Here is a 24645-nt window from a genome sequence, read left to right on the forward strand (position 1 = left end):
AGTGCTGATTCCATTGAAATCACTGGAAGCTTTGCCATTGCTTCATGTAGGCGGAGATTTTATTTCTGATATTTAACTATAAGGATTTCTCTCTGCACACATTGCATTCTTGTGGAATACTTCTCTCTCATCTGTTTGTTGTTGCTTATCTGCAATGCGAAAGACTCTTTATTATCTTCCTCCCTTTTTCCTGTGCCTTTCTTAGATCTTAACAATTTCTGTACTGTTGTGCCCTAAATTTTGCATTGTTTTCCCAAGATGACATGGTGACCGTTACAAGGGTGACCCTCCTCTCAGATGGCTCCCAGTGCTACCTCCCATGTTGTGTTTTCCTTCATGGCTATTCTGCTGTTGCCAGACAAAGTTCTGTTCATTTATCGCCCCATATCAGTTTCCTGATTTGTTGTCCAGTAATTTATGACTGTTTAGAGCTTTGGTACTCATTACGCTGCCTAGTGACCCTTGTGACCCCTCCTCCCCACCTCCCCTGCCATCTTCGTCCCTGGGCCGGTCACCCATGCCCCACATTGGAGTGCTTGTGTCCATGGCAAGGTGAATTGAAGGTCACTAGCCCAACCTTGCATGGCACGTGACATCCTGGGTCAGGATGGTGCCTATGCAGGGCCATGCCATGAAACATGTTTCAGCAGAAGAAAAACAAAGCCTGCAGCAGAAGGCACTTGGTAATAAAGGCTAATCAGGCTGAAGAGTAATGTGTCTGTTGCCAAAAAATTAATAGATGAGTAGAGATAAATGGAGAGGTAATTCACCTTCTATTGGTTTATTGCACAATTATGGTTCAGATAAAAAGCAATGAAGAATACTTACAAGGTCCTATTTCAGGGTGTATTTTATAAAGCTGGAAGTTGAACTGCGGGGTAGGAGGTGTTTAAATAGAGCTGGGATGGAAACACTCCTTGCCTGAAGAAGATTGAAATGTCAGTACTTCTGTTCTGCATCAACATCTTGTGAAGGTTTTTGTGAAAGGCCAGAGGGTTGTCAGAGGGGTGAGCAGGAGATGTGAAATGTAGCCAACAACTTGATAGAAAGAATATTCAGGTACAAGATTTTTTGTCTAGTTTTTCACCCATGCAGGCTGAGAACTGGGGTTTTTGTTTGACTCACTAATACCAAATATTGAGAATTTAGACAGGAAAAATTTGATTCTGCTGCCCATATCCTAGCCCCATTTAATTTACTCTTAAAGACATAGCAGATAATTTTGTCTCAGCCAATGACACCCAGCTTTATTTGCTATTTTGAGGCCAAATCTATTGAAACAAATGTAGCTGAGGCACTGATGATACAGTGATGAGCAAGAGAGAGCACTCTAGGCAGATATACTGCTGCTTGAGGAAAATATTGTAAATAACATACTGAGTAAGCAGCTTTGCATGGCACAGTATCTTTGACTTGAGCTCCGTGGAATTACCCACAGTTACGGGCAGGCAACTTTCTGTAGGGTGGGCCCCTTATCCTGCTATGCATAAATATGGACTGAAATGCATTGCCGAACAGCAGCATGGACGGGTGACCAGGGCGGTTATGAGCGGTGTTAATTTTGAAGGCAGGTCAGCCACATACTTTCTTTGTTTGGTGCTTTTGGTATTTATGTTTATACTATGTTTATAAATATCAATCAGATAGATAACCTAGGAGAGGTAGATTTTTTTACCATTCCATCTTTTCACCACATGAGAGTTTTATCTGAAACATAGACGATAGTGAGAAATGGAGGAGGTGGAGGATGAGCAAACAGGAGGAGAGAAGGGAGTTGTTTCCTTTTTGACGGCTTTAACTGTTTATGCTAATAGTGTGGCCTTGTTCATTTTTCTTGACTATGGTTGATTTGATGTTCGTTTACTGTATTGTAGATCTTTGCTTTAGGACTAGGATGCCAGTTATGCAAATATACAGAATATGTGTAAAATACACCTGCATACACCTGCATGTACAAACTTGTAAAATAAAAGAAGAAAACAAATCTATGCTTAGTCCTTGAGTGTCAGTTATTTTTTGCCGAAGGAAGGGCTGTAAATTCCAAAGATACATCCACTCCCTGATACAGCGTAAAAGGATCCGACATTTTACTTCCTACTTAGAATTTCTGGGGAAATGCATTTTCCTGCCAGCGTAACATCCTTTAACAAAACTCCCGCTGGTCAGACCTTGCATCCTGCTGTGACAGCCGCGAACATGTGTACAACCGATTGTTAGGGTGCAGTATAAATCTGACTGGAACATGCCCACTAATTGGTTTGAGAGCTAGATATAGACAATGCTGTCTTATAGCAGATTGTGTAGATAGGCCTAGTCATAGGGTTAATTCTGCTTGACAGCACATCAGCAGCATCTTGAGAGTAATTACCCAACTTAAGTTTTCCCACAGTTGAATTGAGATCTTCAAAGGCTTCTACATTTACAAGTATTATTAACCTATATCTGAAACATGATGTTCCCACAAGGGCTAATTTTTTCTTCCCTTTATTAAATATACAGGTTATAGGGTTCATTTGCTAAGTGCTAAGCCCTTAGAAGAAAACGCCACTTGTTAGAGAGGGAAAAATCTGCAGCGCACGACCAAGGCTAATAGTGCATAATGCACACATCATTGTCCTTTTGCAAAGACTTTTAAACAAGTTAAAATTTAGGTCTGGCTCCCTTCCTCTCTCCCTCTTTTCCACCTCCTCCTAGCCCTTGCCACTTCTAAGAAAATCAAGCCGCTTATTCGTATGTACAGAGTGAGTAAATTAAAGAGACGCACAAACAAAACCCTCATAGGATGTTGTTCAACTAAGTACAGATCACTGGATACAATACATGACAGTAATGAAGTGGTATCTGCTTCAAAAATAGATTGGAAACATTCATGAATAAAGTAAATTCTGCTAATCACTTTTTAAAAATGAAAATAAATGAAAACTATATTTTTCATATGAACAACTGTTATGATTTACAGCATGTCACTTAATCCTGTTTTAAAATTTATATTCTATTTTCTGCATTCATTTTGTGATTTGACTTTTAAAAAATCTTCTCTGTAGATGTACTTTGTAAGAAATTTAAAATATCAAAGATACTACTTATCACTAGGGATCAAATGTCCTTCAATGTATGATATATTAACATACATAGGGAAACTATCTTGTTTAATACAATATTTGCGGGGTGGGGGGTCAGTCTGTCAAATGGCTTTTATAGCATAAAGCAGTTCTTGTGACTTATGGTCTTTTTATTTTCCTTTGCAGGTCAGAAACAAAGTTTGACTCCAATTCAGGTATGTTTAGATTTTCAGTGTTTTGCTGAATGTCTGCTACTCAGGTTAATCTCAGAAGAGTAGTTTATCAGTTCAAGTTCAATTTAATTTTAAACAGACTGGGGTAGGTCAGTCTTAAAAAGGATCTTCATTTCTCACTATCTAAAAACAGCGTTATTACTGCTGAAAACTTTGCTTTCGTTCGCTTCATTAGTTCCTGTCTTCTTACTTTTTCCCCAAAGATGATCAGGAGGATGTATCTTGAGACAGGCTTTAACTGATCCAAAAAAATTATAATGCAAATAAATGATAATGCAAACTAAAGCAAATGGAGGATTGAAATGAAGTTTGAAAATGATCACTGCTTTAAAGAAGAATATTTTTCTTCCTGGTGGACAAAGACTTTTCATGGGAGTTTGAAGTCAGTGCAGCCTTTCTGTCAGGAAGCAGATGATTTGTCACCAAATTTTCGTGACAGATGCATGTACACGATGCATGCCAGACCAGTCTGTAGAGCCCTGTCTAGGAGGTTTACCAAAAGGCAATTCCTCTCAAGTTGTCTTTTTAAAGAATTTTAATGTGTTGTAGGGATTGGGAGAGAAGTGAAGGTCAGTCTAACAAGTTAAAATATATCTAACAAGACAAAAAACACAGGACAGTAAACAGGGAAACAGTGGGGGGAAAACAGAGGTCCTAATACCAGACTGTTACTTGCTCAGTTAACTGTTCTTGGGTGTTCCTTAAAGTTAAACAATAGTACATTAAGTATAGTCTGTCATCCTGAAACCAGCTGACATGTCCATTGCCTGAAAAGGTCATTCAAAATAAATTTTGTGTTAGGATGAAAAGACTATTTTAAACAGAAAATGTAATATTATCATGGCAATCTTTTACTTAGGCCAATGTTATCTTTATATGATTTACTTGATGTCATCATTGCAATTGCTTATAACGATATGAATTTTATAATATATATTAATCAGAGCATTTATGAAATAGTAAGTTTCCTTTTATCCCAGTTACAGCATGATTTGGGTTTGCATTGTGAGGTATTATTCTTCCTTTTCTTTCCACAGTAGATTTTATCTTTGGAGCTATAAGGGAGTGAAATCTACAGCAGGAAGCGTTTATAGAACCAATTCCTATTTCTTGTATACTTGAGTCATCTTGCTTCTATTGTGATTTTAATCTGTGAGTTTGAGGTTACTCATTTTAAATATTGCTTGAATAAACTACATGCTAAGGTTGCTTCTTAGATCTTGACAATACAGTTTTACAAGGCAAGGATAGCTTCACGCATTTTCAGCCATCACCCCCTTCTTTTTTTTTAAATAAAGTCGCCAAAACTATGGTATGGAGCAGATGTCAAACAGCTCACTTTTCTGTTGGGGTGAAAATGTTCTCTGCAGAACTTCCATTTGCTCTGTGGATTAAGCCACCATCAGGGGCTCTTGTGTTCTAACTTTTTCTTTTGAAGCAGCACTCTAGCTGTGTGCCATGTTCTGCCTGTCAGTCTCCTGACGTGACAAGCTTGGCAGTGAAGGCAGGGGTATGGTATTTCCTAGGAAGTGAATAGTATCTATAAAACTTTTCCACAAAGGTCTTTGGTACCACCACAGCTAAGGCAAACCCCTGCTACGCAGATGTCACCGAACCTCTGTGATTTGACTCTATAGGTTGAATATGGGCTTTTTTTATTTTTTCTCTCCGTCTCTCTGGGCTCCACATGCTTCCTTCCTTGAGCTGGCCAATGTTCTGAGTGCAGACTGTCTCACAAAGAGGTGTTGAAGGCCCAAAGATTGCAGGATTAGAGTTACTCTCCCCGCCTTCCCTGAAGGTACTGCTTTAGCAGTATGCTTACAAGGCTGGAGCTTTGGCCTTATGAACACTTTGTTGATACAGTTTTGCCTCCCCAAGAGCTCACTGAGGTTGTAATGAAATCTGAAAGTAAAGACCATTTATAGTAGGCCACGCAAAAAAATATATAAATCTAAATGAGCAGTAAAAGAGTCAGGATCTCCTCTATCTCCTGTTTTTTGCTGCTCCTAAATAATCTCTGGACTTGTATCAGAATTCTCTGCAGCAGGTGATTAACTAACTTTGTTTTCCTGAATGTCAACATCAGGCACCATGAATGTCAACAGGAGTTTTCAGCCTTGTGCTTTCCACTTCAAAGTGCTCTGTATACCTTCAATGATACAGTGTGGGAATGTCTGGGACTGAGGAATTCTGTAGATTTATTCCTCCTTTTTTTGCAGAGCTTCACTTTCATCTTCTGTTTTTGATCTCTTGCCCCTAAATCCCTGAAAAAGTTCTTGGTTTGAATAGTTTCAGGCTTTCCTGTCATGGGACCCTGGCCACCTCTCCAACGTGTTCCGCTCTCCTGGTGATCCATGATGAATCAGCAGTGTGTGTGTCTGTGTGTGACCAGGTTGTGTCCCTGGTCTGGCTCTGTTCTTTGCCCCCAGGATGTTATATTTGGAACAAAGAAATATTGAGGTTTAGCGATCTATTATTATCAACTGTTAGCCCTTTGCGTCTCACAGCCAAAGATAGTTGTTAAAAGATAGTAGCAAAAGCAGATAAAACATATGGTTAAAATAGCATTTTAAAAAAAAGGAAATCACAGAAAGTTCATAACCTCGAACTGCATTTCATTTCCATAGACCCCCAAGACTAAAAAAAGCATTATCTTTGTGCAGCAGCCTTCCTTTTATGGCTCAGTTATCCCAATAAGAAGCTCTTCTTGATGGACGAATAGTGTGAGCACTTAGAGTTTATAGTTTGTTTCCAGTAGACTTCAGGTGAGAGCAGTGAGATGCGACACTTAGATGAAGTCAACATGTATCATCCAACTCAAGTCTTCCCACAGTTGAATAGAGATCCCCACGTATCACATCACTTCCTTTGTTTCTCCACCAAAAATTTTGCCATCCCCTTTCCTGTTTTAACCAAAACTAGGCGACAAGCCCAGCTGCCCTCCTACTGCCCCTGAGTGAACGGGAGAGCGTAGGTAGGCAGTAGATGGATTGATGATGAGGGGCGTTCTCATGAATGGATCTTCCTCTGGCATGAACAGATGCAATACCCTGTGTAGCATCCTGTTCTGCATAATGCAGGCCTTTGACATGTGCAAATGTGGCATTGGTTTTATAAAGACTGCTGCCATTTGAAACCAATGACTCTATATTTGTGCAACCTTGAGTTCCTTAGAGATACCTGAAGGTTTTTTCATGTCCCTCATTTCCTTTCGAATTCCCAGGACTGTGGTTCCTGAGTAAATGAATGGTCCTGCAAACCTGCAAGCAGGTGACATTCCTGTTGCTGCATCTCACTTTCCATGTTCAGTCTCTGAATACTCTCTGCTCTGTAGAGAAAGAAAGGAGATGGAGTGTGCTGAGATATTTTCACCTTGCTGAGAAGAGGGTAAATTAGTCCATATGGAACTCGTCGTTACCATGGCAAGGGTGCTTAGGTACAGCTAGCTGAAGTGCTTCTTCTCTACACTGCAGTCTGTGGAGCAGGTGTACTTCTAGACTTTATGTAGATGGTAAACACTCTCAATTAAAAGGGGGAGCCAGAGCAAGCGAATCTATGGCTCAACACTGGAGAAAACTGTGGCAATCAATCTGTGTTGTCTCTGCAGCCACCTACTGTGGTCAAGGAGGGGAAAAAAATAATCACTAAGGTTTTAGGTTCATGAAATGGGCTAGGGAAACGGAATTTTCTCATAGTAAAACTGACTTTATTGAGGTGTGATGTACTGAAGAAGAGAAAGCATTTGTCTGCGTCCCTGAGGGAGAGGTCAACCTCCAAGGACTCCTGTCGCTGGAGGTGAGATGCCAGCTGTATTCACTGGGTGCCTGTATCCTGAAAGCTATATCTGCTTCAGGACTTTGAAGTGAAAAGAGTCATTTATGAGTGCATGGACACTCGTTCTGACCAAGGAGACTAGTACCCATGCAGTAAACTATGTCTTTTGCTTGAAGTATATCTGTAAATAAAAGTTTGTATTGAATGTCTGTTTTGAGGAAGATACGCTGTGTTATGAACTGCATATGCAGCATATGCATATGCATACTGCATAGTGCATAACTTTATGAAGCCTGGCAATCTGTAAGACTGGAATTATTTTGATTGCCAAAAGCTAGAGAACAGTTAGCCTCCTTTTTGTCTTTGTTTATTTTGAATTTTGTAGATGTTTCTGTGTGAATGTGTTTACATATATATAGCATACATGTACACACTATGTATATGTATATGTATATACAGCAGCAGCACCAGCAGATGGATATATGAAATATGAACATAGGATTGTTGTGCTGGCTGCTTTCCTCACTTTCTTTTTCTGTATTTTTCTGTTCACAATAGGAAGACGTTCACTTACAACTGTGCACGCAGTTGCCTTTTAATTACAGGGTAAACACTGACATATTGGAATAAGCATGCCGTGTTCAAGTTTAGCTCATGCTACTCAAAGCAGTTCAAGCTAATTGTTGAACCTCAGAATGAGATAGTTTTATTCTAGAATGGTTGTGTTCATGTAGGGGACTATTCTAGAGTCTGTCCTGTGCTCTAAATTCGCCCCTAATGATAATTCCAGGTAACTTGCAAGTCTAGACGTGCCCTTATTAAGCATTTCCCAATAGTTATTGCACTTGCCGTTCCTAGAAATATGTGTGAAATATTGAAGAATTAAAAAAGTCCTTTTGAAGCAAGTACAAAGTCTGGAATATAGCTTTAAAAGTGCCCAGTAGGCTCACTGTAAATGAAAAACCTGGAAATGTTGCTCAACGCTGAAATATTAGGCAAGCATTGTCAAAAGAAGATTAATTTGAACTTGAGCATTAACTTAAAAGAAGGCTGTAAAATTCCTATATTGATGATTGGGATTTATCATATAAATAGCTATAACATCTGTAGGGGACACACATTCTTCACATCATGACTAACAGTTCTGTCTGTGAAACTTTTTTCTCTGCTGATTCTTTATACATCTATAGCTGGCAGAATTTCTTTCTCGAAAACTGTGGGGTTAGCTTTATGGTGTTAGAAAATCTTATGAAATGAAACAATTTTGCTTTCCTGTCATAATATCATGAATTTCACTAGAACTGAAAACAAATTAAAAAAAATACTTGGAAGCGAAAAAAAGTCATGAGAAAGATGTATACTTTTTAAAGAATTTTGAGGGAATTTGTTATGGAACAAAGTAGACCAAGAAAAACAAAGTTGAAACAATTTCTAATTAGCAGTATTCTAGTATTGTCTAAAATACGTGTGATTTACATACTTGGTTAGCAAATTTCGAGAAGCTCTGATTTGCTGTTGGTACAGAGCAATACCAGGCTGATGAAAGTGGGTTTAAGAATGTAAGAATTATATTGGTATATCAGTTAAAGAAGGACTTTTTAATTAAGAGAAGAATCAGTCACAATAATCATAATGCTATTTGATAACATTCAGAACTTGTCAGTCTCAAAAACTGGAATTGAACATCGTTAAACCCATTTTAGGAATAGAAAGATAAGCACAGAAAATTCAAACAATTGTTTCAGCATGAATGATAGTGGTGAGTTTCCTACTGCTTACAAGGAAGGCTGGAGTTTTCTTGGGGAACCTCCTATGATGTTTGATATATCATGCATGTTACTGTGGAGGCATGCTACGTGATATACAAGTGATAGTGCTGGCAGTGAGATTGTGAAGGGGAAGAAATTTGAGTTTGGTTTTGTGTTAAAAGGAGGGGATAAATCCCCAGACAATACCCTTGGACTCCAGTGGAGTCTCTATTGTATACGTGTCATTCAGATGGTAGCACAGAGGAAGTCAAAGACTGTAGGATGTAACAAAGTGACAGTCATGGAAGCACCGTGCTGTAGAAACACATCTGTGCCCTGGCAGAAGAGAGGAGAGCGTCCCAGGGTCTTCAGCTGTTTTCAGCTGTACTCTTCATTGTTTGCTGAGGCAGCTTTGCACTTCTCTCAAAAAAGAGATACGTCTCCAAAAACAGTTCTTCTGTCTCCCTTCTTGGCTGAACTGTGCCCTTGTACAGATTAAGTGAAATACGCAGTGTAACTAGGTGATTCTATATCACTGTTTGGGTAAGTACTTTGGAAAACCTTTTAATTAATATCAGGAATTAAGCTATAACAGCTATCCATGCAGCTAAAGGCTGTCCGGAGGGACACTAGCTTTGTTGGATCCCTGCTGCCCCAGCAGTCAAACACAAAGCAAGACAAGGAGCCTCTGATGGTTTCTGGAATTTACTTTGCCTGCCTTGTCTGGAATCACAGTGGCAACTACTGACTCTGCAGTTTGTTTCTCCTCTCTGCATGTCATTTTTTCCACCAGAATGTCTGTATCCTCATGTCTTCAGCGCTGCACAGTGCTGCCATCCCTCTATCTCCTTAAAAATTCCCAACCTTTCCTCTCTCTCCTCTTGCACTCTAGAGTTCCCTTAATATGGCCCCTATGATGTACTAACTTGCTAGGCTACATGATTCAGCACAGGTGTTAGAGAATGGTTGAAGAAAACTGTAAGATTGGGGGTGGTCAGATGTTTTCCTCTAATAAATTCCTCTTGGCCACACTTCCAGATGTTCAGCAAGAGACTTTGCAAACTCTCAGTATCAGCCCTGATTTCCCCTAGCCTGTCATCAGATCCATTATATGAAAGTCATCAGTACAACTATTAAGAACACAATGAACTCTTCTCCTGAGTAAAGAAGAAATGAAAACCAAAAGGCAACTTCAAAGTGAGCATCGCTTACTGACCCTTGCTACTAGGGAAGCCTGAAAGAAACTTAACTAGCTTGTAACCTTAAGACCTTGAAGCAGCAGGGTACTTAGTAATATCATCCACCTATTGACTGGATGGTCAATCTAAATGCAGGTTACCAAATCAGTTCCTAAACTTCATCAGTGTTAGCTTCTTCATCCAGGAACTGCATCCAGGCTGTGAGAGAGTGATTCTTCATTTCTTCTTAGCAAGGCTGAGTAGTTCCAGGAACAAGGGGCAAAAAGAGATATTTGGTGTTCATAACAAAATCAAATTAACAATTTCATCAGTCACCCTACAACCAAAGTATATGATTTAAAAGCAAAAAGTAAGAAGGAAAGTGGTAAAATCAGCAGAGCTACTGAAGAAAAGGGCTGCTTTACTGCTTTTTGGATGGGTGGTTCTTGGAGAAATGACCTTTCCAGAGTCTCTTACTACTATGAAGAATTATTTCCCTCTCTCTGGCCACTGCCAATGTATAAATTCTTGAAGGGGCGCATAAGCTGGCACAGTGAGACGGGGGAGGGAACAACTACCTAAACAGAACAGCAGCTCAGGATATCTTACTTGTCATTACTTGTTAGTGCTATTTTGTTCTTGGCATTAACAACTCTACAAGCAGATCATTAAGGATGCAATGGCTGCAGAGCACAGACTGTTATATTTGTTTAGCAGTGGGATGAGGCCTTAAATCCAGATGCAAGCTGAACCATCTGTTGAATGTTTTCAGGGCCATAGTACAGCATGATTAGGAATATAGATGACTGGGACATCTAACTGAGACATCCCAGTGAATTATGTGCCAGTACTAGCCCTGATGTGATAACTGATCATCACCCTTCTTTCATATCTCATATCTCTATTAGTTCAACATATAGAACAGTGTCTTAATTTGTGGAGGGCTGATTAAAAACATTGTAAGTTTGCAGAGAAGTTGCTTATCTAGGATTTTTAAAGAAGGCAGTCAGTTACCCAAGGACTCCAAATTCATAACTGGCTTTGCAATTACAGATGTCTCTTTTTCCCACTTTCTCTCTTCACCTTATTCATAACTGAGCTTTGCTATTCCTTGCTATCACTGGCATGATTCTTCTCAACTGTCCGAGTAATTTAATAGGAAGTCTGTTCATTTCCATAAGCTAGATCCTTGAATCCAGCAACCGAAGGCCAGCAGCCTTGATCAGACTTGCAACAGGCTTAAATCTTTCTGTGTGAATAATTTTTGTAATTTCTACTTTGCAGTTTCTCTTGAATAGTATATTCCTTCCCTTCCTCCAAAAAATCCTCTTTGTATGCTTATTAATGGGGCAGCTACTGAAGAATGCTCCACCCTTGTAAGCTAGCAAACATACTCATTTCACCACTACTTCATGAAGCACTGCCTTTTGGCATTAGTAAGAACTGTGCATCAAAGGGCTTTGCTCAAGGAAACAGGAATATAATGTCAACAAAGACAAATACAATTTGCTATTTTTGTTTTCCATATACTTTAATAATCGTTGCTGCTTTTTTCTTGTCTTTCTCTGAGGATGTCTCCGAGAAGCTTGCACATATATTTAAATTGGTCCTGTAACGGAAATACTTCAATTTACGTTTTTAATTTTAATATCATTAATGTAAGCAAATTAATCAGATTTATCTAGGAGAATTTTCTTACCATTTTTTAAAAATATTAGAGACAACCTTCTTTTCTACTTTTTATTTCCTTGTAGATAGCTAAAAAAAGTCTGTCTTTGAGAAACAATTTGGCAAACGTAGTTCTAGAAGACATGAATGATACATAAATCATGGTTTTATTACATGAAGTTGGAGACCACAGTACTCAGTGAAATTATAATATAAACTGTGAAGTAAGTTGGCTCAGAATTTTTTGTTTGTCGGAAGTGTAGTTGCTTCAGATAGGTTTGGACTATATGGGAATTATTTTTGTTAGTCAGCACATTTCTCTTTTAAGTGAGCATCATGCAGCAGCGTGACATCTTTAGTGTCCTGCAGAGCTAGATTTCTTAAAGACAAAATGTTGTGATGCTTGCTTAGACCTGTTAATCATTGTGCAGTTTTCTACTGAGCAAGGCTACCACATTACTTTTCAAGAGTTACTCGCATTGCAGTATTGTTCAGTGGACAGATTAGAAGAGTTCTGGTGATACTCTTCAATTATCCTACACTCACAAACTTCATAAAGAGTATAAAGACCTTTTCTGTTCTCTTCAAAAGAAAATTCATTTAGTAAATTAAACCTATTACAGACTAAACATGCTAATTAACTTTGCCATAGTCCCATTTAGTTAGCCAAAAATGGAGTATATACAAGAGAAACCATAAGAACAGAGAAGCAAATAGGTTTTTGGTCACAGCTCTGGCTCACTGAAAGCCTTATATAGCTCAAATGCGGCTTACCCACATCATGCACAGTTAAAGTCAATTGTATTATTTCATTGCTTTATTAGTGCTCTTCACTTAAACCATAAAGCGGGAAAGAAAACTGCCTGTCTGCTTTGTAATATGGAAACTGAACTATAATTCATTTGTAAGTAGAATATTACAGTCTGCACCTTTTACATACTTGGCAGAGATTTTGAAGAATGCCAACATAGGATACTAGCTCACTGTGTGGTTCCAGGAAATAAGAATTCTGTAGGACACGACAATACTTCAGGTTTCTACTATCTTCAGGTGCAGAAGCTATCAGCATCCAAATGTGTGTATATAGGTAGCTGCTATGTGCATGTCTGTTTGGATGGCTTCTTAATATTTTTAATGTGGTCTGGGCAGCCACTGATTTCTGTACCCCGTTCCAGCATATCTTTTGGTTCTGTTACCTTGGCCAAAGTGCTTTTTCTCTATGCCTTTTTCCTCCTGCCCATCATCTGTCTAGTTTGTTTACATTGCTAGGCTTTTCAGGGAAAGAGCTGCCTCTTACTATTGACCATGTATAAGACCTAGTGCAATGGAAACACTTTCTCAATTGAGATCACCTCTTAGAGCCACTATAAATCAAATCACAGGTGGCCTTTTCAAAGTACCCCCTTTTAGACTGAGCAAATGAAGTTATGTTAGAAGAGTCTCTGGAAAGTAATATAAAAGGCATCATGGTAAATGCATTCAACTGAATTGCAGTTTTTCACTCTGCCTATGCAGTCACCAATACCAGGAAATTTGTGTCAAGGGGATCTCAGTTTTATGCAGAAGACATTCAGTCAGTGCAAATGATCTTCCCAGGCCCAGATCCTTCACCTAGTTGAACTGCCTGATTTCTGCAGCAGAATGCATGTTTATGGCTATAGATAAAGGTCTGAATTTGATTGTTGAAGTCCAATATGTAATAATAGTTTAGTGTAAACTACATCTAAGTCTTCATTACATGAAATAAATATGGTCTGAGGGCTTAGGCATACAGAGCAGAAAACACTGATAGAATACAAAAGTTCCACAATCTGCTGAAGACTAATATTCCTGTCAGTGATATGGGTCTAAGAAAGCATGTTCATGCTTAGGATCATTCACCCATGCATTAATTTCAGAAAAAAAGTTGCTCTTGCCAATGTGAATGATACTTAACCTAGCAGGGCCTGGAGAATGTTAAGTGTCCTGGTCAATGCCAATTCATGAAATCAGTTTGAATCTTGCAAAATGCTGAGCAGTCTGATCTCTTCGATAGGGCATTAGAGTTGAAAGTGCTCCACATTTGTCAGAGATCAGCTCTATAGTGTTTTCCATTATTACTGCTTTTGAGGGGAAAAGGAGAGGAAATCAGAGAGATGGGGCCTTGTGAACACTGAAGAGATCATAATAAGATGTTTGTTAATATATACTGCATTTGGTACAATCTGATGCTTTCTCAAGACAAATTCACTTTCCCCACTTAAGAAATAGTTACTTTTAAAGCTGTATCTCCCTCCCAATGTGTTTGAATTTACTCTGAATTAGTAAATTCCTCACTCATTCTAGAAGTCCCTACTGAGTCTCTGCTAAGGATCTCCTCTCCACCCTTCAGGAAAGTTGAAAAAAAAGATCTTAAGCACTTCCATCTCCTTTCCATTCACTCATACTCACCTGAGAATTCCTCTTGCTCTCTTTCCTGGTGACAAGCAAAAAATTTCATCTTTTATTTGACTGGGGGCCAAGCAGCAGAGAAAGTTGGGCTGGGGCACTTCCTTGATTTAAGCAGTGACTGCAGCTGTCCTGGGAAATCAAACAGCAATTCAGTAGTTACTAGACCATTTTTTGGCAGGACCCACTACATCCATTGTCCTATGGAAAGGCATCCCCTGATCCTGTGATTTCTTTGTCCTCATTGCACTCTTTGTTATGCCCCTTTGAAAATAGGCAAGGTCAAAGGAGGAGAGAGCAGTGTAGCATAGTGCAAGGTAGCATGATTGGCGGTCTGTGTGAGCAGCCAGCAGATGATACTAAAATCCAGCTCCTTGGCTTCTCATGGAGGAGAGTAGTTCTTCTGTTCATCTGAGACACTACTGAAACCAGAGGAGGAAAATCAGAATTGTGGCTCCTCAGCTGAGGACTGTTTCCACTTTTTGCATCCTGTTTCCACTTTTTGCACCCCCTAGTACCTAGCAGCTGCTTCATGTTGGCTTTCCAGCTCCAGAGCAAAACCAAACCAAACCTAAACCAACTCCCTTGTTTTGGCTCAGAGTCATGAACTGTCAAAGAAGAACTCCACAGAATGTTTTTCTTCAGCCATGCTGGCTCTCCCTACCCACCCTGGGAGGTATCCACAGCTTCAGTAAGGACAGCAACAATTAAAGCAACGGTGTCATCTGAGTTGTGACCATTTGGAGGTGCTTGGCACGTTCACAGTGACCTAAATTCAGCTTGGAGAAAAGGTGGGGCTGTGTAAAACCACTGGGACAAGTGCCATGCTACCAGCCTTATCAGCTCTGGTATAGAGGAGAAGACAAGACTATGGCATTCATTGTTGTCCCCCCCCCGACACCCTCCAGTGCATCAGGTGTCAGGTGGCTCCTTAGCTTTCACTAGCTTATCTTAGAGGATGTGCCAGTCTGCAGCCAAATACTAGGCAGAGAGGAGCACTGAGGTGTTTTTTGCCTGTGTGTCTTGATGAATTTAACAAGGACAGGATGATTATGGCCAATATGTCCACTCTTTCTCATTAATTTCTTGCTACCATAAAGTGCATTTTCATGCCTTGGTTTTAAGCAATGTCTCATTAAGCAAAGTAGCTTTTGCTCCTGAGTACGTTGTCCAAAATTGCACATCTTCTATATTGGTTTATAACGTCATGAATTTGAATAACAAAGAGATGAGAACTTTTGCTGTTTCTTCCATCTAGATTTGTCAATGAGAAACTGAAGCTTAAAATCTTTTCTATACAAGTTGATGAGAATGGTATCATACAATATTAGCTGAAACTGGAAAAAATCTGTTATTTGAAAAAAAAAAAATCTTTAGCCATTAGTCTACAAACTAGCCAAGTGATAACGATTAATGACAAAAGATTCAATAAGGATGAAAATATTTCATGTTTTTCTTTCATTGATATAAGGCTGTAAAGTTATGACTAGTGAGAAACCATAGGAGAAATGTGTCACCTTTTACTATTTCATATTTTAGTCTCTGTTATCAAAACTGATTTTAGGTTTTGTAGTACTAAGAGTAGAAGGAAAAATGCAAGCTGCTTTTAATCAAACTAGAATGTTCACTGATCACCATTAAAATCTTTACAGTGTTGATCTGAGTATGAAGCAAAGAACATTAATTTATCTTTTGTTGACTTAATTTAGTGGCAACCACAGCATTTAAGATGTAATGGTAGACAAGTTGTGTCATACCACTGCAACTACCACTGCACATGTGAACACCCATCTGCTCAGGATTAAGTCCTAAGTCAAAACACCAATGAAGTCTAATGCTACCAGTTTAAGTCAAACAAAATTTGCACTGAGATTTATGTGAGTAAGGACAGCATGATCAGGTCTTAAACCAGATGACAGTGAATTAAATTACATGGGCTGAAAGTATTTTTCCAAGGAAAGAATTGCATCCCTATGTGAGCTGATCTGAAGTCTTGGCAACCTTGTTTTCCATGAGGGCGCTACATTACCATTCTCCATTGTATGGTATACCACTGTCATTCCCTCCTATTCTTCTTTACAAACTAAGTAGTCCCACCCTCTTCATCAGCTATGTTCCAGGTGTCTGACCAAACAATCCTGGAACCGTAGGCCCTTCTCCAAACACGATGCATATCAACATCACAAAATTTTTGTTCTCACTGTTTGGTTGTTCTGATTAAATGCTATGTCCATCTTATTTAGTATCAATCTTTGCTTTTCTTTACCAGCTATAGCAACCAAAATTCTTTGGTTATTTAGATAATTTCTTTTTCAGGTTATCTCTGTATCTAGCTTTCTGTGGAGAAACAACAGGATTTTTTTTCGGTGGATATTTTATGCAAGCTATTACCATATCAAGGGGAGTGGGATCATCTTATCTAACTGTAGCTATCTACCTTACAATAGTAATCTGAGCTTCATCTAAAGTCAGTAGGAAGATATGAACGTCCTCAGGGAGGGATTCATTCCTTCTGCTGGAGAAGTCAGTCTGGGCATGCACTGAATCACCCGTCTGAGTGCCCATCTCTGCTCATTAACTTCAGAGGGAGTCCAGACATGTAAGGTTAAATTAGCAGAGAGTATCTCTATGGGGAATGGATGGGCAGGGACCTGGGGATGAGAGAGTGTAATCCCCATGTCACTGCCCAGCTGCTGCTGTGGAGGAGTAGAGAAATTTCATAAATTTAAGAAGAAAACTACCCAGTTACTTTGAATTTCTTCTGCTGGGTGTCAGCAAACCACCTATACACAGAGCTTAGGTGCGGTATATTTATGAGAAGGATGAGTTTGCTTGTGGTTATTTCAGTTTCAGTCCTCCTGGTATTCCTTTTGTTTCCTTTCTTTTTTCTTACCTTTCTTCAAAACAGATTCTGTCTTTTTGCCTCCAGTTATTGTAACTGCAGAGTATTGCATCAATTTTCTTCTGCTTTCTCTTGAATAATGAGCAAGAGTTGTCAAAAGTGAAAAAGGTGACAACTGTGTTTTGTAAATACATCATTAAATACATCATCTTTCTTGGGCAGGAAGAGAAATATGTAGTTGAAAGAGAGGTGGCTTAAGGGTAATGAGAGTGAATAAAAAACGTTGTAAATATATTAGAATTTAGCTTCACTCAGGCCCCAAATAATAAGTCAGTCTTTGGCATGTTTCAGAAAGCATGCAAAATTTTCTGAAAGCTCTTATTTGGTAGGCAGAGATTTTACTGGTTTTATGGCACTATTAATAAGTCACAGTCTTTTAGTCCGTGCTAACCATTTTAACCAGGTTAAAGAAACATGACACAATAAATGCAGATGTGGAAAACAAAAGGTGTATTTTTAAAACGTGAAAATTTAGAAACAAAAGTGTTCTGTCTCTGCCTCTTAAGCTTCCAAGTGGTGGTCAGGTGAACAGAGTTCCGCTCTCTATATTGTCATTAAAAAAGTATTTACCCGTGGATTTCTGTTTTTGAAAGTACTTATATACTCAGTTCCATATTATTATTTCCCCTTGAGTCAGTGATTTTTTTCTTCCTGCCACACACTTTATTTTTAAGGGAAAATACAAGGAAACACAAGGGGAGACTCTCCTCTGGGACATGCTGTCCTCCTCACCTCATGCTTCTGTGGAGGAGGGAGAGGGTACATGACCACCTCTCCACCTCCTGGAAAGGCTCTGTACAGGTCTTTTTTTGAGAACCGTGTCTTCACTAATACGGCACCCAGAATAGGAAGGCAACTGGACTACGTCTGGGCGGCAGTGAGGACACAGACCTTCATCTCAACACCCTTGGCTTTAAGTTCGTCTGATCCTCCTTGATCCGCAAAGGGGTGGAGCCCACAGCACCTCTGTCCATCTCTTCCCCCACTGCCCTCCTTCTCACAGCAAAGGGGTTACTGGGGAACTTCGGAAGTTCAAACTCAGGAGATTCCACTGGCATGTTGCCTCTGAGAATTTTTTTACTCATCCACAAATAATTGATTCTCATAATTTCTATGAGCAATAGCAGTAACAATATGTTTCTTTTGCTCCTTTGCCAGTGGTTCTGGCACATTTTTAAAAATTTTCGTAATCTATACTGGCCAGTGCAAGGCTTCAGCCTTGCACAGATGGATGTGGACAATAATATCAAAATGTGTAAGTAATCAAATGTATGACAGCCTGCAGTTCTGCTTTAGCATTTGGATAGGAGTGAGTTACTTCATACTTTAAAAAATGACAGTGTGTTAAAGACGCTGAAAGAATACAGCAGTTTTTTTCAAATTTGTGAAGATTAATAAATGAAGGGCATTCAATGTCATCTTCAGTGCAATATAAAGAATAAAATTATCTGAGTTATGCAGACATTCTACCTTTAATTTAGACTATATTTACAGAAACTTCCCACCCTTATCCCATTAGTTCAACATTATGTGTTTATTTATGCAAGTCTGCTGTAAAACTAATGAATGATGAGGAATTAGAGAACTACCGCAGTGATAGCAGCCATTTTAAAAGCATTCAAAACAAGAGTTAAGACAATAAAATGCTACACTTTCAGGAAATCAGCTGATGCTTACTGAAGTCCATGCAAATCTTTAAAAGGTCTAATAAAGGTTAGTGAAGAAAAAAATATGAAAAATAGCACCACGGGATGGGCATAGGAAAGTAGATTGTTAAACAGAGGGATAGCAGAAGGATATGCTAGCACAAAGCTGAAAATAAAATCATTGTTTAGCCTGCTCACCCAGTTTACATATTTGGATGGATTTCTTGCCATTGCTGTATGTTTTCACTGTATAAAGAGGTAAAGTGTTCTAAACAGAGGTGGCTAAAGTTAGAACTGTGCAGATAAGGGGATATTTTTGCTAGAGGGCCATACCTGTACATGGAAGCCAGGGTGGGGGCTCGTGTGTGTGGAATAGTTTGCTTCAAGTTGACAAGCAGAAATAAAAGATTTGGGGTTTTTTTCAGTGTATTGTTCTGGTGTAGGGTGTATATCCCTTGGATTTTTTTTTAACATAAATTGATTTTGGAAAGGAAACTTTTCCAACAAAGGCTTGAACTATATGCTTTAAAATGAAACGTGCAAAGCATTTGAGTTATTTTGAATTTTCTCCAAATACTTCATTTTTTTCAGCCACAATTTTATACAAAATTTGACCAGAATTTGTAGAAAGTTTTTTAGACTGCATTTTAAAGATAATTTTATCATTTAGAAAGAAACTAAAAACAAATACCCAGATTCTACTTGAAAATCAGGGCCTTTTTAATTAGATACTTAATTACTGGCCTGCAGAGGTTGGTTTCCTAGATGGCATAATCACTGGGCTGTGACAGTCTTTCTTTTCTGTGATGCCTGGCACAATGAAGCTGAACCCCTTTGTGACCCCTGGGAATGACAGCAATAGAGATAATCAGTCATTGTACACAGATCTCTCTAAAGGGTGCTCAGCTTGCTTCAGGTCTTTCTCGAAAATGATCTATAATTTGCAAATATTTTAGACGTAGCATTTCTTAGAGCATAGGCTAAAAAAAAATTTACGTCAAGTAACACAGCACAAAACAAGTATCACATCTAGTGATAGCAGTACTGGACACTGAAGCATAGAAGTTGAACACTGAAATTTTGCTACTGAGGCTGCTTTGAATACAAAGGAACAAGAATCCTTCCTTCGTCTGCATGAAATGTGATGGTGTTTCATGCAAAACGGTACAGCTGTTTTAATGTGGTTGCAGATGGGACTCTGAAACCGAGGTCAGATATGCTCTGTACTGAAATTTTGTGAGTCCTCAAGCTGCCTGCAAGGGAGGGAAGTACATTTTTAAGGTCCATTTTGAAGTGTGGATCTGAGGTCCCCAGGTCTTCTAGTTCTCAGTCTAAAGCCAGATGTATTTGCTTGCTCTGCAGCAAGGTGTATTGGGTTTTCCGTGACATACTTTATGCTTGTGGTATGGGAACCAAGTCATTTTTCAGAACTGATTGTGCTATTGGCTCTGTTCTTTTCCTGCAGAGATTTGGACTGTATTTTACCTCTTTAGTTGTTTTATAGGAAGGAATCCTATTGAGAACACCTGGAGTGACACAATTACAGAGAGAATATTTAAAACTATTGGTATGCCTCAGCTTCTTGGGGAGCTGGGAAGAAGTGGGGGAGTACACAAAGATTTTGGGGCTGACTGCAAACATTTCAGGGGTACTAGGTGACCTGTCAACTTCAGTGAAGGTTTGAGTTTAAAATAGTCCCTTTTAAACAGCTCAAAGCAAACCTTTTCTGTGGAGACTAAAAATGCTCTGCAACCAGAAAGTTTATTATTTCGGTTGCAACCCGATGAACATGTGAATGGTAAAGGCGGGCCAACTTAGCAAAATTCTGGCATTCCTTTCCTTCCCATCCATGCAACTTCCATTGTCGTAATGCTGCTAAATCCTCCTCACCCGCTCAGATCTTGGGTAAACAGACATTGTACTTTGTGGAGTATCGTGACATTTTAAAAGGTCTGAGTTTGTTGAATAGAGTTGGATCAGTATTGGGGTAGCTTGGTGTCAAAGGTTAGATTTTGTTAAATCCAAGTTAGAGTTTGGAACCAACATACTGTAGCTTTTCTTAGCAATCTTTTTTTTTTAAGTGTTCGCAGCATGCTTAGTGAGTGAGAAGTTAAGTATTTTTCAGTCCGTTTCCTGGAAAGTGCCAACAACCTGTTCTCTGAGAAAAGATTTAGCTCAGATAATAACCCAGATAATTTATTTCAAATTCTAAATCATATACTTTGCCTTTTGTAATGCTGAGATAGAGGAGATTTTGGAGCAGAGGGATTACAGACATAGTTAGTCTTTAGGATGAAATCTCCTGAGATCTATTCCTATTGTGCAATTTGTGCTGCAGCAAATGAGAAAGCATGACCTGTGTGATCCAGCCTGAAACCAAACTATTGAGGAGTCCTTTAATCCAGGGAATGGAATCCGCTTCCCGAATTCCTGAAGGGTTTGGATGTGGGACTCCAATAGCTGTTGTTTCAGATAAACCAAAAGGCTTATTTGAGTTAAAAAGACACTGAGCTCAGGCAGCTTTTTAATCAAACACATTGTTCATGTGGTCAGCTTATAATCACGTTTCTGTGATGTTAGTGCAAAGAAGCAGCATCACTGCTCAACGCACAGGCTTCCCTTATTCTAGCTATAGAGTTTCTATTAATCAAGGACATCACATTAAGTCATCAAGCGAACCGATAACCCTGTTGCTACCTCCTTAATTTACAGCCGAAAGGCTGGGAAAGCTTAGATGGTGGGTGAGTGCTAGTGTTATGCCTCAAACAAAGAAGGAATCTCCTCCAGCTGGTAAGAAGGGAACCCCCCCATACACACAAATGACACCACTGTAGCTATAAGGTCACTTGCTGCCATTTTTGATCCTTCTGGTGACCTTAACTATGAGGTGGTGGCTTAGCTTTGTGTTCCTATGGGTGATTTCTCCAAATTATGATCTGCCACAATGCTTGAATTCGGTTGCTTGGACAGTGTTTCTCAAGATTTCTGCATTATAGTGAAAGTGAAAGCTTTCAAGAGAGGGCAAGGGAAATTTTGGTAGCTGCAGCTCTAATTAGGTGGAGACACATCTCAGTTAATATGTTAGTCCATAAACTGGGCAGAACAGAGCACTGAACCTAGCGCTGGCATGCTCTAGCCACGCTTTAGCCTCACCTCTCAAGATGAGGTTTAATGGGAGATGGCTGAGCCAATTTAACAACTTGCTGACGCCAGGAACAGTATTTCTGTCTTTCTTTCACCCCTTGCCCTATATTCTCACCTCTTTCCTTGCATTGCCTCCAGTGCTTGTTTGACCTCTCGGTTGGCTGATTCAGTTTGCTAGCCTGGAAGAAAAAAGGTGAATAATTTTCTGCCAGTTTAGTGAGTTCAATTTTGTTCCCACAAATTGGTAAGCACCAGAGCCGGTGAATGCTGAGGAAGCAGCAGGACCAAGGCAACTGGGAGTGTGGGGAAGAGAAGGGCAAGAAGCTGTGTGATTGTTTCAGCTGTCTAACAGAAGCTTCCCTTACCTTTCTGCTGAAGGTACGCCGCTTTGCATACAAAATATTAAAAGCAGATTAGAACAACAGCGTGAATGTCTCTGAGCTACAACCCCCATGGGATTCCCTGACGAGCAGGTTGCTGGCTGTTCTGGGTTGAGTGGGTCTTTGGTGAAAGTGAAACATCCCCATGAAAACATTTGCTTTCCGCAAATAAGCATTTCATGTTTCTTTTGTTTAAAAAATGTTTATGGAAAATTTCCTATTAAGACCTTGTTGAGATTTTTCATTTTGCCTTCTTTGGTGAAAGTCTTTGTAAGACTTTCCTGTTAGAATGAACCACAAACTTGTCTTTCAAACCTAAACAAAATCTCTGTACAGCTTCCTCTGAAATCCAGTAACTTTGGTTCTTTGCCTTTATAATCCTAAGCACAGACTGCCCAAGAGAAAGCTCAGAAACCCAGTTCTGTGCCTTTCTGAGCGAAAAGGAAAAAAATATTTCCTGTAGTGTAAGGAAAAATAAATGAAAAGAAGAAAGAAAGTGGAAAGGCCAAAAATGAAAAGTAGGATACATAGGGTGTAAAAAAAAATAAATTAAACTAAAATCAATTTAAATTAAAATCTCTACATGCCGCTACTTTTCACCTTAGCTATTCTTCCTTACCATCGGCTGGCATGGACTATGTTTCTCCTGGCTAAGGTCTGTTTTGTTAACAATTGTTCTTCCAGTCAAACCTGACATACCTCTGTCTCCCCACTTGCTTCATCTTGGGGATATTTTGGCAGAAGTTTTGACAGTAAGCAACCAAATAAGCAATTGTGTGTATGAGGTGTGAATCGACTTTGCTTCAGTAAGTTCAGAACAACTTGCAAGCTCATTTGGCACTATTTATGCAAGGTTTCAGCAGAGTTTACTTTTGAAATAAATATTAAAGTCAAATGAAGTACAGCGCTGTCTTTGAACGCAGAGCATTATTTTACACCTTGTTAGATCTAATTTTTCCTACTCATACACCAGTGGCAACTGGACAAGTAAAAGACTGATGGAACGAACAAAAGAGAGGTTCCTTTCCTGAGCATGCCAAATCCTTTCTGTAAATGTGGCATTAAAAAGAAAAAAACCTAAACCACATGGCAGAAGTCAGGCCTCTCAAGGAAACCTGCACTACAGCAGCTTGCACAAGCTTTGTGCATCTCTTTGTTTTATGTTTCAGACCCTCCTTTCCCATGACATTAAAATAATTATTTGTTTGTGTGCAACTAATTTGCTGTTATACTCAAAACATTTCCTCAAGGAAGTACGCAAAATAGTTTCCCTGTAGCTGGATCTTTTCTGCTTTTGCAAATTTTATAAGTATTGAAAATAATTTGTTCCTGTTATTTAGCAAGGCTTTTATTAATCTCTCTTAAATAACAATACTTATCCTTTGTTTTGGGCCCCACTGCTTCCAGCATGAGCTTATGCTGCAGCCATTAACATGGGGGAAGTCTCCCGAGCATGGCTCTGAGATGCCCTGGGAGAATAAATTGCCTAGAGGTGGAAACTTATCCTTGTTCACAGCCCCACACATGCTGCTCACCTTTGGCTGGAAGATTTAATAGTATTGCAGTAACTGATAGTATCAAGACTCCTTTTTTAGGGGTACCATATTGCGAGTGGTTCAGGTGTTATCTCCTATCACTACCTGGATCAGGTCTCTGGAATAAGGTAAGTGGGAGTGCACCAGCATAAGAAAGCAACCACAGTGTGTGAGTTGCTCCCTACCAAAACGTGCACAGCTTCCACTGATGCATTAACACTGTTGTAGATTTAGTTGAGCTCGGTTTTGAAACTTTAGTAATGACAATGCTATGGTTTTTATATTCCCCCCCCCCCGGCCCCACTTTTATTTCTGTAAAGGAAGCTTTGCTCTGCTACCCTCTTTATACCCTTTTTTTTTTTTTTTTTTTTTTTTTTTTTTTTCCCTGAAAGAGTAAGATTTAGCTGCTGATACAGGATTCTAAAAGGCTGGAGGGGAACTCAGTGAATTAAACATTCTTCTTCCAGCTGCTGCTGTTCACAACACTTTTGACAGTTAAAATACATCACACATTCTTTTGTCTGTTTAATATAAACAATTAGTATTTTAAGTGGACTCCAGAATCAACCCAAAATAGGAGGATCCAGACAGGCAGTTCAGATAGGAAACTAAGCAGTGTCCTAAATTTATATAAAAGCAGTTTGCAATCAGTTCAGTCTATGCCTAACATACTGTCTACCACAGCACATTAGTCTGTGGATACTGAGAGACAAGTGGGTTGTCTTTTTGGAAAGAATTTTTCATTTTTCATTTCGTAAAATTGTTTTAGTACAACATTTTAGTCTAAAATTTTTAGTACAACACATAAAATGAAGAAAAAAATCAAAATTAGAATGAAGCATTTGGGATTTTTTTGTAATGAAGCCTTTTAGTTAACCCAAGACCAGTTTTGAAGGAAAACTTTTTTAAAGCAAATTTTCCTTTTTTTTTTTTCATTCGGGTCTGAAG

At 39.1% G+C, this 24645-nt stretch overlaps 1 protein-coding gene across 4 annotated transcripts in view; it reads left to right on the forward strand.

Annotated features, from left to right (window-relative positions):
• Nucleotides 1-24645, forward strand: part of MSRB3 (methionine sulfoxide reductase B3) — a 96278-nt gene that overhangs the window by 49982 nt on the left and 21651 nt on the right. For all 4 annotated transcript variants that reach the window (XM_026092386.2, XM_026092387.2, XM_064508684.1 and 1 more), the window contains one exon: nucleotides 3249-3277. In XM_026092386.2, coding sequence (XP_025948171.1) covers nucleotides 3249-3277 — 29 coding nt within the window. The remainder of the gene's footprint in view (nucleotides 1-3248; nucleotides 3278-24645) is intronic.

Source organism: Dromaius novaehollandiae, chromosome 1 (genome assembly GCF_036370855.1).
Source record: "Dromaius novaehollandiae isolate bDroNov1 chromosome 1, bDroNov1.hap1, whole genome shotgun sequence".
In the NCBI taxonomy this organism is placed as follows: Eukaryota; Metazoa; Chordata; class Aves; order Casuariiformes; family Dromaiidae; genus Dromaius; species Dromaius novaehollandiae.